Below are 13,633 nucleotides of genomic sequence, written 5' to 3'. Positions count from 1 at the left end.
GGATCTGTGGGCACACCCTCAATTATCTGTCCCTCTCACATTTTACTGTTTACTATGAGCAGCAAGAAGAAACCAGGCAGTACCTTGACAATTTGCTGGGGACTCTCCTCAGCTAGATCCTTGAGTTCATTAGACACATTTGCCCCTTGCCACATCACTACAGGTGACAGTGTTGCCAAGCTTTCTGCTACTACATAACAAGATTCCCCTTCCTCCAGTTTTCAATAACAGACGCCTCATTTCCTTTAGAGCTCTCACTAGCAAGGTCCTCAAAGTCCATATTTCTACCAACAGTCCATTTGAGACCAGCTTCCTCTAACACATGCCTTGAAATTCTTCCAGCCTCCATTCACTGCCCGCTCCCAAAGCCACTCCCACATTTTTAGTTAATTGCTGTGGCAGCACCCTACTTCTGAATACCAAAATTTGTTTCAGTTCTCTGTGGCTGCATAACAAATTACCCCCTAAATTTAGCATCGTCAAACAAAAAACGTTTTCTACGTCATGGTCCTGTGGGTCCGGAGTCCAGGTGTGGCTTGGTTGGGTTTTCGGGCTCAGGGTCTCTCACTGGCTGCCGTGAAGGTGTCAGGCAGGGCTGCAGTCATCTCAGGGCTGGTCTGGGGCAGGATTCCTTTCCAGAGGGTTGCAGGATTCCCACTCAGAGGGTTGCTTCTAGGATTCAGTTCCTTGCACGCTATCACACTGTTGTCCTTTATTCTTTGATGGCTGTTAGACAGAGGCCGCCTTGGTTCTCTGCCACATGGGCAGCTACAGCATGGTGACCTGTTTCCTTCCAAGTGATAGAGCAGGAGAGGGTGAGCAAGGGAGAAGTGGGAGTCCCTTTGTAACCTAACCTCAGAAATGACATCCCATCTCTTTCCTCGCGTTCTGCTCATTGGAAGCAGGGTGCCAGGTCCAGCCCACGTGCAAGCAGAGGCAGGCTCACTGCGAACCTCTTAAAAGCTGCCCAACACATGTATCATAGGTTTGCCTGGTTTTGAACTTCATAAACATGAAACCACACAGTAGGTACTCTTTTACATCCAGCTTCTTTTTTTTTTTTTTTGCGGTACGCAGGCCTCTCACTGTTGTGGCCTCTCCCGTTGCGGAGCACAGGCTCCGGACGCACGGGCCCAGCGGCCATGGCTCACGGGCCCAGCCGCTCCGCGGCATGTGGGATCTTCCCGGACCGGGGCACGAACCCGTGTCCCCTGCATCGGCAGGCGGACTCTCAACCACTGCGCCACCAGGGAAGCCCTACATCTGGCTTCTTTTGATCAATAGGTTTGTGAGATTCATCGCTATTGTTACCTGAAGCAATAGTATTCTCTCTGTCATCATGGTGTAGAATTCCACTGCAGTGATAGGTCACAATTTGTTCTTCAGTTGATAGATGTTTGGATAGTTTCAAATTTAGGATTACTGTGTATAAAGCGTCCTTAAACATTCTTGTTCAGTCTTTTGTTAAACATATGTTCCCATTTCTGTTGGTAAGTACGTAGGAGGGGGATTTCTGGGTCGTGGGTGTGCACATATTCAGGTCTTACAGTTACTGCTACCCTGTTTTCCAGGGTGTACCAACCTATATCCCACCAAATGTGTGTGAAAAGTTGAGTTTGGAGTCCCCAGTTCTTAAGCTTTACATCAGGGAATTCTTAGCTTTCCTCGCTGCCAACTTAAGATTGAGTTTTCTCAGCTCCAATAAATCTGTTACCTTTTGTACATCTGCTTCCCAGCTTCCAAAATTTTGTTTCTGTTATCTTCTCTGCATTCTCTTGGTTCTTGTGTACCATTTCTGTCACTTTAGCAGAGTTTCAGGATGGAGTAAAAATAATGTGTGTGCTCAGCCCATGAATTTTGACTAGAAACCCTACTCTAGTCTTTTGTGATCTGTGTTTTTCCCCCACTACATCATCTTTTGTCCTCCCTCCTTTTTTCTTCTCCTTCCTTCCAACAGAAATAGTAACTGACATTTAAATAATCTTCCAGAGGGATGTCTCCCTATCATAAATCTTGTTGTAAACAGTTTACAAAAATGCCTTGTAAACACCATCTTCAAGAGCTGACATTATTCCATTCTTTACTTAAATCCACCCCAGCTGTTAGATCTTGAAACTGTTTCCAGCTTATGTTCTTATAATAAACTCGAGCTTAATAACCATAAATGCACAGTTGAAATTATGATTGTTTTATTGTTGATAGGGCCTGGGGCTCCTCGTAGGGCTGTGTTCCAGAATGATGCTACAGAAACTGCGGAAGTTAAAATTAGCAGCACAGCTGACACCTGGGCAACGTAAAAATATTAGTTTTGAGATACTACAGTATTCCTAAGGAGGGGGCACCTTGGAGCCTTGGAGCAAATAGATTTGTATCTGGGCTACAATGGCTCAGGGAACCATTTCATTTATATGATAAGCTTGAGGTAGAGTTGTCCTGCTAGAAAGACAGGTACCAGGAAGAGGAAACTACAGTAGAGAAAACGAGAGCTGGCTGACCATCAACGAGCCCTTACTATACACCAGGTATCGTGCGAGCATTTCACATCTGCCACCTCAGTGATGTATTATAGCAACTCCGGTGTGTAGGTGCTGTTGTTTCCAATGTAAAGAAGAGAAGATTAATGAAATAATGCCATTTGCAGCGACATGGATGGACCTAGAGATTAGCATACTGAGACAGAGACAAATATGTGATATCACTTATATGTGGAATCTAAAAAAATGATACAAATGAGCTTATTTACAAAACAGAAACAGACTCACAGGCATAGAAAACAAACTTATGGTTACCACAGGAGAAGCGGAGGAGGGATAAATTAGGAGTTTGGGATTAACATATACACACTACTATATATAAAATAGAGAACCAACAAGGACCAACTGTATAGCACAGGGAACTACTCAATATTTTGTAAACCTGTAAGGGAAAAATATCTGAAAGGAATATATATATGAGTGTGTGTGTATAACTGAATCACTTTGCTGCACACCTGAAACTAACACAACATTGTAGGTCAGCTACACTTCAATTTTAAAAAAAAGAAGAGAACCTTGAGGCTCAGAACCGACAGAGACGGTCGGTTCCGGAGCTGGATGCCCAGTTTGATTTCTGCATCCATGTCACACCCAAACACCACTCATCTTCCTTCTCTCTTACCCTGCAGCAGAGACTTGGAAGTTGGAAGAGCGCTGGGTGGCCTTTAAGGCTAATTTCGTATAACCCTACTTCCTCTCACTGGTCCCGTGGTGTTGAATAGAGCAGGTGTGGACGGGGATATCTAGGGTTGCAAAGGGGGAAGCGGGGCAGGGGTAGTGGAGGGAGCAAAGAAGCTGTGGATCGCCGCAGCCCGTTAGACCCCATGCAGACCACTCGCTGTCCTGGGCTCAGCTGCCCCATCTGTCTAACGGGGCTGGAGGATTGGCCTCTCCCGGCTCTGACATTCCGTAATCACTGACTCATTCGTTCTTGTCTTGTAGGAACAAAAGCGGATCTTAGAGATGGGCATCACGGGTCCTGAGGGCCACGCTCTGAGCAGACCTGAAGAGGTAAAGGAGCCTCCACTGGGTGTGACTCTGACATAGCTGAGAGCTCACCCCGATGCTGTTCCACCTGGAACAGCCCGGCTAGAGCCCCCGTCTCCGTCTCATTTCCCCTGCGTGAGCACCCCAGCATGTGTGGTCCTCTCCGGGTCTGTCCTCGGGCTTGGGAGCCCTGGGGCCTGCAGGTCGATCAGAGGAGCGGGGAAAGGTTCTGCCTCTCCCAGGGCCCGGGAACTTCACACCATAGTCCTATAGACACTTCAGAATCCCTACTGAGGACAAGGTGTATTTGATGACAGGAAAGTGGAGCCCCACGTCCCAGGCAGAGGACTTCAAAACAACTGCCCTTGCGCGGACCTCCTATCCGCTGTGCTCTAAGACTCGACAAGGGACGAATCCCCTGGGAGTGATACGGCACATGTGTGGCGGGACACGGCGGGTAGAAGGAAGGCAAGCAGGTTGGGCATGGAACAGGACGGACGTCCAGTATTTTCTGGTGTCTCATGAGATCATTAGTAGTCTTCCCGGACCTCCGCTCTAGGCCAGCCTGTGCCGGACATGGGACCCAACACACGAGTACACAGACTCCTTACCCGGAGGTTCCTGATCGGGCCCAGTGCTCCAGACGTGAGCTCCACGCCCACGAGCTGGGTTCCCAGTCCCTGGTGAGACCAGGACAGGCCTGAGACAGTGTCTACAAACCCTTATAGCATGTGGACGTTGCCACCACCTTCAGGCATGTGAGCAGCCTGGGGACCCTTCTGGGTGTGGCTGGACTCCTGGCACGTGGCTGTGGCTTCCTGCCAGCCACTAGCAGCTCGGCAGACCGGAAATTAAAACAATACATCACAGGTCCTACTGTCTGCTCTAGCGGGGGCAGAGGCCAAACCCAGCAGCAGGTGGTTTCACTTGGTTATTGAACAAATGAAGGAAGGAATGCATGTTGGACACCTGTATTCCCTGATGTCAGGCATTTTATAGGTAACCGACCACCTTATGGGCCTTTTGATGACTCTACTGCCTAGGCGATCTCCTTCTAACAGAGCGTGCAGAATACTTCCAAGCAAAGGAAAAACATAATTCTGCCTTCCAGCCCTCTAGCCAGATACATTCTTAGTTTTTCCTTCCTTTTGAAAAATCTACAGTATTTTCCTCTCTTGATGCAGTAGATTTCCCTCTGACCACACTTAAGGAGAATCACAGGAGCCTGGTCAGGGAGAGGCCCTAGGAACTCAGGGTGGGTGCTGCCTCCCACCTCTCCCTCCTGTGACCCATGTATTTGCTGTGTCTGCAGCTGGAGGCCGAGGCCGTGTTCCGAGCCATCACCATCGCGGGTCGGATCAACTGCCCTGTGTACATCACCAAGGTGATGAGCAGGAGCGCGGCGGACATCATCACCCTGGCCAGGAAGAAGGGTACGCAGCCCAGCGCGTGGGCCTCCTGCGGGAAGCTGCGGGGTGAGGAAGGGGCGTGTCCAACAGGCTCAAGTTCACTGACGGAGCCACTCCCCAGGGCAGAGACATTCTGCCAGTTGCTTGCAGCCTGGGCCCAGTAGGCCAGGTTGAAAAGGGAGCTTGGGATGGTGGGCAGGCACAAGATGTGCAGGCGTTTTCAGGTTTGATTCCTGGGGTGCCATGGGCCCCGGGTGTGACCTTGGGTAAGAGGTCTGAGCTTCGGTTTCCCCATTTGTAGCTAAGGTAATTATCCCCTCCTTGTGGGTCACATGAGACCGTGTATCTTAAAGATCTGTGAAGAGTTCCAAGTTCTCCCCTGGGTTTCACATCAAAGAAGTGATGGAGCCAGGGCTGCATCAGCTCTTGGTCCCTGCCCGCCCCCTTTCTGGTCCTCTCTCTGGGCCCTTCATCCTGGGTCCCCTATCTAGGGCCTCTTAGCGGGTGCCTGCACCCAGGCTCCACCGTGGGGCCCACACAGAGTCTCAGCTGCAGGTTGGGAAGGAGGAAGGTGTTCTTCCAGAGCCAGAGGGTCTGGGGACAGCCCCGTGCTGGACATCAAGGGAGTGTGGCAGGAAGGCAGCCTCCAGCTTTAAGACTTGGACGCACTACTTAACCTCTCTGAGCTACTGTTGTTTCATCTCGAAACGGACCCGATGGGCTCACAGGTGTGAAGTTCCAGCCAAGTCCTTGGCGGGTCCCGAGGGCTCCTGAGGACCCTGGGGCACAGGTGCCACTGGTGCTCTGAGCGGCTCTGACCTGTGTGGTGGCCATTCCCCAGGAGACTCAGAGGAACCGCCCGAGTGTGGTCCCCAGGCCTTCTTGACTGAGGCCCACAGTCCCCAGCACCCACCAGATAGAGAATGAAGGTTGCCCAAAGCAGCCTTCCTTCCCTAATTCAGGGTGAGAGGGAGAGAGAGAATGACAGAGCGGGTAGCACACGTCACACGAAGACAGTCGCTAGAATCCTTTCGTCCTGTGGACATTCACCAAGGATGTTCACCACCCGGACAAGGTCCACCCGTCTACTTTCTGGGAGTCGTATGAGGTTGACCGGCAGCTCTGGGTCGGAGGGGGCAGCCGGGTGGAAATCCACAACAGCCACACAGCCCTGACTGCATCCACCACCCTCTGCATGCAGGATGCCCCTCCTTTCTTACAGGAACCCTTTATGGGAAGTGTAAGTGGCTCTATTCTTAAAAATCTTTAATTATGTATTTTATTTCACCTAATATATTCAGAATATTCATTCCACGTGTAATCAGTGTAAACAGATTAAGATATTTTGCATTATTTTTCTGTACCGTCCTTGAAATCCAGTGTGTATTTCACCCTTACAGCACATCTCGACTCAGACCAAATGCCTGAAAGCCACACGTGGCAGGTGGTTTCCGTGTGGGACAGAGCAGCGGTGAACCCCAAACACCTAGTTGTAGTATTTTTGAGGGCAAGCTGACGAGTAGAGGCATTGTACAGAGAGTGATCTAGGTTAGCACAGCTTGCTGAGGACCAGCCCCAGGTTACAGATGAGGAAACTGCCGCTCAGAGAGGTAACAAGAATCTGGAAGCAGCGGTAAGCGTGCCGGCGAGCTAAGCCTGCGGGTCCTGGAGCTGCCGAGAAATAAAGCGACCACCACCCTCTCGTGGCTATTTCAATTTAAGTAAAGTTAAGTACACTTTTTCAGTTGGCTCCTCAGTCGCGTTAGCCCTGTTTCTTACGCTCCAGGGCCACGTGAGGCTGGTGGCTGCTGTCTTGGGCAGAACCGTCCAGAGCAGTCCCAGCACCGCTGTGCTGTTGGGAGTTGCCGTCCCAGAGCCAGGCTGCTGGAACCCAAAGCCTACCTCTCGCTTGTCAGCAGGGTGGCCTCGGACTGATGCCACAGAACCCTGGGCCCACGTCGTCCCCTTGGCACTCTCTCTGCTGCGGGGATTCTCACTTGGGACTTTGCCCCTGGGGTGGCCAAACACATGTGGCCCACTCCCTGGAAGGCAAACTGGACTTTCGGGAAAGCGAATGCTCAGAAAGGAGCCCTCCCGTAGTGGGTTGGTGGCCGCACGTCCTGGCCCCTTCGCTCCTGTGGCGTGGGATGGCTCTGAGGCTCCCGGGGTCCCCAGTGCACTGAGCTGCGCGTGCCCAAGGCCATGACTCGGTGATAACTCCTCTTTCCTTGGCTTCTGTCTCTGCCTTGTGTCACTTCCTCAGTCCTCACCGAGTTGTTTCCTGGAATCACCTCCGAATAAAACTCTTGAACGCGATTTTTCATTTGAAGATCTGCTTTTGGCGGAATCCAAACCGAGACATCAGGTCTCTGTGCTTTGGTTGAGCATCGTAAAAAGAGAAAATAGTCAAAAATAGTCAAATCCAAATGCTAAAAGCATCCACAGTCCAGAAGGTTGCTGAGCAGGACAGCGGGGCGCTGAGTGCCTGGTGGCCGAGGAGCTGGGGCTCTGGGGGGGGTGTGTGTGTGGTGGAGCCTGGGGGAAGGATGGGCGATTTATCCACAGTCTCATTCTCCAGCCTCGAGATTCTACTTTCCTGCGCCCGCATCTCCCATGAGAGACCATTCGCTCTCAACCACGCGTGTTTGTGTTTGCCTCCCAAGGCCCCGTCGTTTTCGGCGAGCCCATCGCTGCCAGTCTGGGGACGGATGGTACCCATTACTGGAGCAAGAACTGGGCCAAGGCGGCGGCCTTCGTGACCTCCCCTCCCCTGAGCCCGGACCCTACCACGCCCGACTACCTGACCTCCCTGCTGGCCTGGTGAGAGCCCCGGGGGTGACGGGCTTGGGGGCCTGGGCAGCGGGGCAGGACTTTTGGGAGCGGAGGGTTGAAGGATAGGAAATCGCAGCTGGTTCAGACACACTTGGGAAGGGGCCTTGGGTTGGCGCCCGGGAGACCTCAGGACGAAACCCCGGGTTGCTTACAGCAGGCCTTTGGGCCTTTGAGTCAGTAACCGCTCCATTCACGTCTATAGGTCACCTCCCATTCATTCAGCGGTATTTAAGCACCTTCTGTGTGCCTGGCACTGTGGTGTATTGGGAAACACCCAGGATTAGGAACGTGAGACCAGGACCCTAATCCTGCCTCAGCCCCTAATGGGCTGTGTCACCCTGGCCATGTCACATAACCTGTAATGTCTCTGCCTCAGCTGACGCATCGGCAAAGTGGGGAGAATACAGTACCTACTGCAGAGGCGGGTGTGAGACGGCGTAGGTAAAAGGCCTGGAATTCAGGGCTCACGGCGGCCACTGCTTTACACTCTGCTTCCTGCACACAGTAGGCGCACAGCTACTTTAACCCCTTCTCTGCCATCAGCCAGTGTGAGGGAATAACACTTAAGGCCATGGGAGAAGGCTAAGCGGTGAGGTGTGCAGGCTGCTCTGGGAGCGGAGATGCAAGCTTGGAAGGCTTTCTGGAGGAAGTGACATCAGGCCCAGAGCCAGGGGATGCATAAGAGTTTTCCTGAGGGGTGAGAATAAGGTGGGACTTCTAATCAGAAAGAACTGTAAGGGGGTGAGGGTGTGTTCTCCTTTTCCCTAAATGCTGCAGCAGCCCATGACATACCTGGCGTCTGCAGCCCGATGGCTGGTGGGCAGCTCCAAGTCCAAAACAAATCCCCCATCTTCCCCCATGAAGCTGCTGCTCCCACAGTCTTGCCCATCTCAGGAGACGGCAGGACACGGACCAAAGACCCTGGCATCTGGCCGCTTCTCGCCCCCTTGGCTGCAGCCATCCTGGCTCAAGGGCCATCATTTCTCACCTCCCGACAAGGCTCTCTATTTCCATACTGCCCCTTCCACACCCTTATCGCATCACAATCTGTTCTCGAAAGACACTCAGATATTTTAAAACCGAAATCAGACCAAGCCAGCCCTCTGCCAGGAGACCTCCAGGGTCCTTTCCTCTCAAAGAGAAACACAAGTTCCCACGATGTCCCTCAAGGCTGAGCCTGATCTTGCCCTCGCTCCTCACTAAGCTCGCCTGGTCCTCTTCCCCCCTTGGCTCCCTCGGTCCATCTCACTGGTGTCGCGCTAACTAGACCCCAGGCAGGATGGTGCCACAGGGCCTTTGCACTCACCCTACCCCTGCCTAGCACTCTTTTCTTCGTCATCTTGCGGTTTGCTCTTTGCCAACTTCAGATCTTTGCTGGAAGATTTCTTCTCAGTGAGATAGTTCTGATCATCTTCTTAAAAACGGCAGTCCCAGCGCTACCCCATCACCCACCCCCCACTCACCCTAACTCTCAGTCTCCTGACTGTATGTTCCTGACTCCCGCCCCCCGCTCACCCTGCACTGGAATGTCAGCTAATGAACACAGGAATTTGTCTCTTTCTGCTTATAGATGCATCCCCATTGCCTAAGACCATGCCAGACACAGGAAGTGTGCAACACACCTTTGTTGAATAAATGAGTGAATGTCACATCCAAATATATTTCTGTACGTCTACATGATTGCTAACATGCCCTGGGGCCCTGAAATGGAGGCTGGCCCCTCGTTGAAAATCACAAAATAAAGCTCCACTTATTCCATTAATTCAGATGCCAGTTAGGGGCTCATCACATAGCCCCAGAGTATTTTCTCTCCAAAGCCTGAGTGACAGAAAAGCAAACCCAGTGAGCTTGTATCACTTTGCTACAACCAATGAATAGCATTTTGTCCTCCCGGCACAGCACAGAAACATTAGCCAGACCTTACATCAACAGCCTTACAGAGGGAGACCAAGGTCAGCACATTATGGTTTCCCATGTGACCTGGCGGAGACACGAGGCCAGGGACATGACCATCCTTCCAGCACGAACATCCATGACTCTGTGAGACACACAGGCACGTGCTGGAGGCTGGGTTTTATTCACTCACTTATTTATATATTCATTCAGTCACTCATCCATTCATTCATTGGCTCCACTCAGCTTTTTTTCTTCTTTTTTAAACATTGAGATAAAATTCACGTAGCATAAAATTCACCGAGCACTCGATTTTAAAGAGAAGAGGTGGAGGATGGAGAGAGGAGCGAGGGAGTTGGCATCTTTGGCGCCTGCCGTGCGCCAGGCAAGTAGCTCATTGCCTCCTCAGGGTGATCCGGGATGGAAGGTTCCATTCTCTTTTCCATTTTACGCATGAAGAAAAGGAGTGACTAGCCGGGCCAGGAGGTGGCAGTTCTGGGATTTAAGAGCAGACCCGCTGGATTTGCAAAGTCAAATTGCATCAGGGGCTGTTCACGGGTCTAGTGAGATGCATGGAAGCAGAGTCACTCTGTTGGCCTCTAGCATCTTCTGTTCTCAGCAAGTCTCTCCTCACAGATGCCTGCAGCATCTTGAGGCCTTGTGGGCTCTCTCTGGGGGGTGAAAGAACAGACCCACTGCCCCAGGATCAGAGCGTTTTAGGGCAGGAGGAGGCTGACCCGGAGAGCCTTACCTGGACCAGCTGGAGCCCACACTCGAACAGAACCCTCTCCCGATGCACAGGCCTCTTTCCCGTCTTCAACAAGACACCAAAGGCCACAGGGCCTTCCGGTGTCACTCAGTAAGGCCTGTGATGTGCCCCAGATCTCTGTGGGGTTTGAGTTTCACAGCCTCCTTGGGCGTCTGAAGTCAGGGTCCGCTCCTCACCATGAGCTCAGGTCTGAACCCCACCCTGTTCTGTCTTTGCCAGTGGAGACCTGCAGGTCACAGGCAGCGGCCACTGTCCCTACAGCACTGCCCAGAAGGCGGTGGGCAAGGACAACTTCACTCTGATCCCTGAGGGCGTCAACGGGATAGAGGAGCGGATGACCGTGGTCTGGGACAAGGCAGTGGTAAGGCGGCACCGTCTCCCTCCTGGAATATTCTAGAAACACCCCTCCTGCCCATCAAAGCCATGCATTATGCACTTCTGGTTCTTAAAATTCCCTTCTTACTTTGAGGCAGAAGCAGAATGCACTAGGAGGGCACACGGAAAACACGTGACCCTTAAGAACGCAGCGCGAGTCCTGTGGTGTCCTTTGCATTTGCAGATGTGACAGCAGCTGTCCTTTAGTCTTTGAGGATGAAAGTGTTCTGTTTTGTTTTGTTTTGAACCATATCTTTGTCCACGTAAAGATGACTTTGTAAACTGTGTGTGTTCGGGTTTAGGGTTGAGAGTGGGTATGGAGGCTTCCTGTTGCGTAAGGAATCCCCAGGTCACACCTTGATCACTCACTTGGAAACAGATTTTTATTTTCTGTTAAACTTGGGCCCAATGAAACCGACCAGATGTCAGGGTGGCTGTTGTGGAAATGTCATCACACCTCTGAACGGTTAATTACGTTTCCGCTCTGATGAAGCCAGGCCTCTGGCACTCTTTCAGGGTGGCCTGGTTTCAGCAGGGAGAGGAGAAAACTCCAGAGTCCTTGTAAGGACTCCTGTTGGCTGGTTTCGATCTGTGCCTGTCTGCCCCTTCTGGTCCTGTTATGAGATGCTCTTTTCACCAATGGATCTTGTCTTCAGGCTACTGGCAAGATGGATGAGAACCAGTTTGTTGCTGTTACCAGCACGAATGCAGCCAAGATCTTTAACCTGTACCCCAGAAAAGGGCGGATTGCCGTGGGCTCAGACGCCGACGTGGTCATCTGGGACCCTGACAAGGTGAAGACCATAACGGCCAAGAGTCACAAGTCGGTAAGTCCTGGTTTATCAGTGACACTCCTGGCTTGGGTGAGCAATTCTTGCTCTGCAATCATTTTAGAAGCCTCTGGTTAAAAATGACTTAACGAATTTTCCAACTAGAATGTAATCTGATATCTGGCATGACTCGGTCTTTCAGATTTCTCCTCCAGTTGGAGAGATTGGGAGAAGGGTTTGGAGCAGGCTCAACTAAGCTGTTCTTGCATGTGTCTCTCCCACGTCTCTCTCTCTCTCGCTCTCTCTCTCTCTCTCTCTCTCTCTGGGGCTCCTGTGTACAGATGCATGCATTCTTAAACAGCTGACTCTGCTCCTAATTCCATGGAGCAAGCCATCAGGCTCAGAGAGGGGACGCATAAGGTCCAAGATTCTTTCTCCAATTTATTTATCAAGCTGGAGAGGGTCTGATCTGCTATATCAGAAACCCACTTCAGTTTGGGGCCGGGCTCGCAGTCATCAAAGGAAAGGATTGGACTGACTCGTGCACACTCTCCCGGGCTCCAAGCCTATGGGTGTGGGTTTTCTCTGCCCTTCGTGTCTTACATGCCCTTGATTTCTTCCCTCATCCATCAAACCTCTAAGGACGCAGAGAGACACAGGACATCTTTCCCTCCCTGAGTGCTTGCTTCAGACCCACTCTGCATGGTCAGCAGCAGTCTTGGGTCCAGATCAGTGTTCACACTCACAAGACACAGAGTCCTCAGCCTGGTCCCTGGTTCACCAAAGTCTGTTACAGGGCGTGGGCTGGGAGGCAGAGCATGTGCACACAGCATCAGTCTGCGATGGGAGTCCTCACCCCCCTCGGCTGCCATTCCCCAGCCCAGTGGTCACTTGCTGGTGAGGGGCGAGACCACGTGCATGGGGACAGAACACCAGGCACAAGGAAGCCTCAAGAGAAAGTGACAAGGACCACTTGTAGCAGCTCATGAGTGTGGCCCCCAGGTCCCCCTCGGCCACAAGACCCATGGCCTGGGGACAGAGAGGTCTGTCCAGCTTATCAACCAGTGGTCATTCTTAACATAACCAGAGCTCCCTGATGACAGGCTGGCTTCCCTCACCCCCCTCCCTGGGGACAGGTCAGGAGGAAATGAGCCTGAGGTAGCCTCCCCTGGAGAAAGGTGTATGCTGTTCTCCACACTCACCGCCCAGCAGACACACGACTCCGTTTTAATTACTATGGACGCGGTGATGTGCACAGACCAGGTGGGCTCTGGGAAGGCAGGAGAGGCACGCTGCCCCCCAGTGGTGTCAGCTCACAAGGCCGTTGTGGTCCAGGGAAGAAGAGGACACTGGGTCAAGGAGCAGGGGTTCCAATTGTTATCAAATTCCAAATATTATCAAATATTATCTTGTAGTTACTCTGTGCTTACATTTTCCATACATCATCTCACTTAATACAATAATCTTCTAAGTTAGGTATGTTATTATTTATGAATAAGTAAGAAAATGGACAGAGAGAGGATACGTGTATGAGTCTCCTGGGGCTGCTGTCACAAAGTACCACAAACTGGTGGCTTGAAACAACAGAAATTGACTTTCTCACAGTTCCGGAGGCCTGAAGTCTGAAATCAAGATGTCAGCAGGGCCGGGCTCCCCTGAAGGCTCTTGGAGAGAATCTGTTCCATGCCTTTCTCCTGGCTTTTGGTGTCGCTGGCCATCCTTGGTCTGTAGATGCGTCACTCCGATCTCTGGCTGTCTCCCTATGTCTTATCATCTTATAAGGACACCAGTCATTGGATTTAGCGCCCACTCTACCCCAGTGTGACCTCATCTTAACTAATTACATCTGCAATGACCCTATTTCCAAATACAGTCACATTCTGAAGTACTGGGGGTGAAGACTTCAACATACCTTTTTGGGGACAATTGAACCTATAATAATAAGTCACAGACCTGAGATTACCCATGTGAGAAGGAATGTTTCAGATTCGTTATACTTGAAAAGCGTGCCCTCTCTGTCCCAAGCCAGATTTGAATTATTTTCATAATAAGAAGAGGACAATT

The 13,633-nt window shown here is 51.4% G+C and overlaps 1 protein-coding gene across 3 annotated transcripts in view; it reads left to right on the top strand.

Annotated features, from left to right (window-relative positions):
- Nucleotides 1-13,633, top strand: part of CRMP1 (collapsin response mediator protein 1) — a 68,470-nt gene that overhangs the window by 42,423 nt on the left and 12,414 nt on the right. For all 3 annotated transcript variants that reach the window (XM_027102815.1, XM_027102814.1, XM_027102816.1), the window contains 5 exons: nucleotides 3,477-3,545; nucleotides 4,834-4,954; nucleotides 7,594-7,750; nucleotides 10,644-10,785; nucleotides 11,456-11,626. In XM_027102815.1, the coding sequence (XP_026958616.1) occupies nucleotides 3,477-3,545; nucleotides 4,834-4,954; nucleotides 7,594-7,750; nucleotides 10,644-10,785; nucleotides 11,456-11,626 (660 nt within the window). The remainder of the gene's footprint in view (nucleotides 1-3,476; nucleotides 3,546-4,833; nucleotides 4,955-7,593; nucleotides 7,751-10,643; nucleotides 10,786-11,455; nucleotides 11,627-13,633) is intronic.

Source organism: Aethalodelphis obliquidens, unplaced genomic scaffold (genome assembly GCF_003676395.1).
Source record: "Aethalodelphis obliquidens isolate GAN/ISIS:26980383/991018 unplaced genomic scaffold, ASM367639v1 scaffold6, whole genome shotgun sequence".
Lineage (NCBI taxonomy): Eukaryota > Metazoa > Chordata > Mammalia > Artiodactyla > Delphinidae > Aethalodelphis > Aethalodelphis obliquidens.
This window is presented reverse-complemented; position numbering and strand designations above follow the sequence as displayed.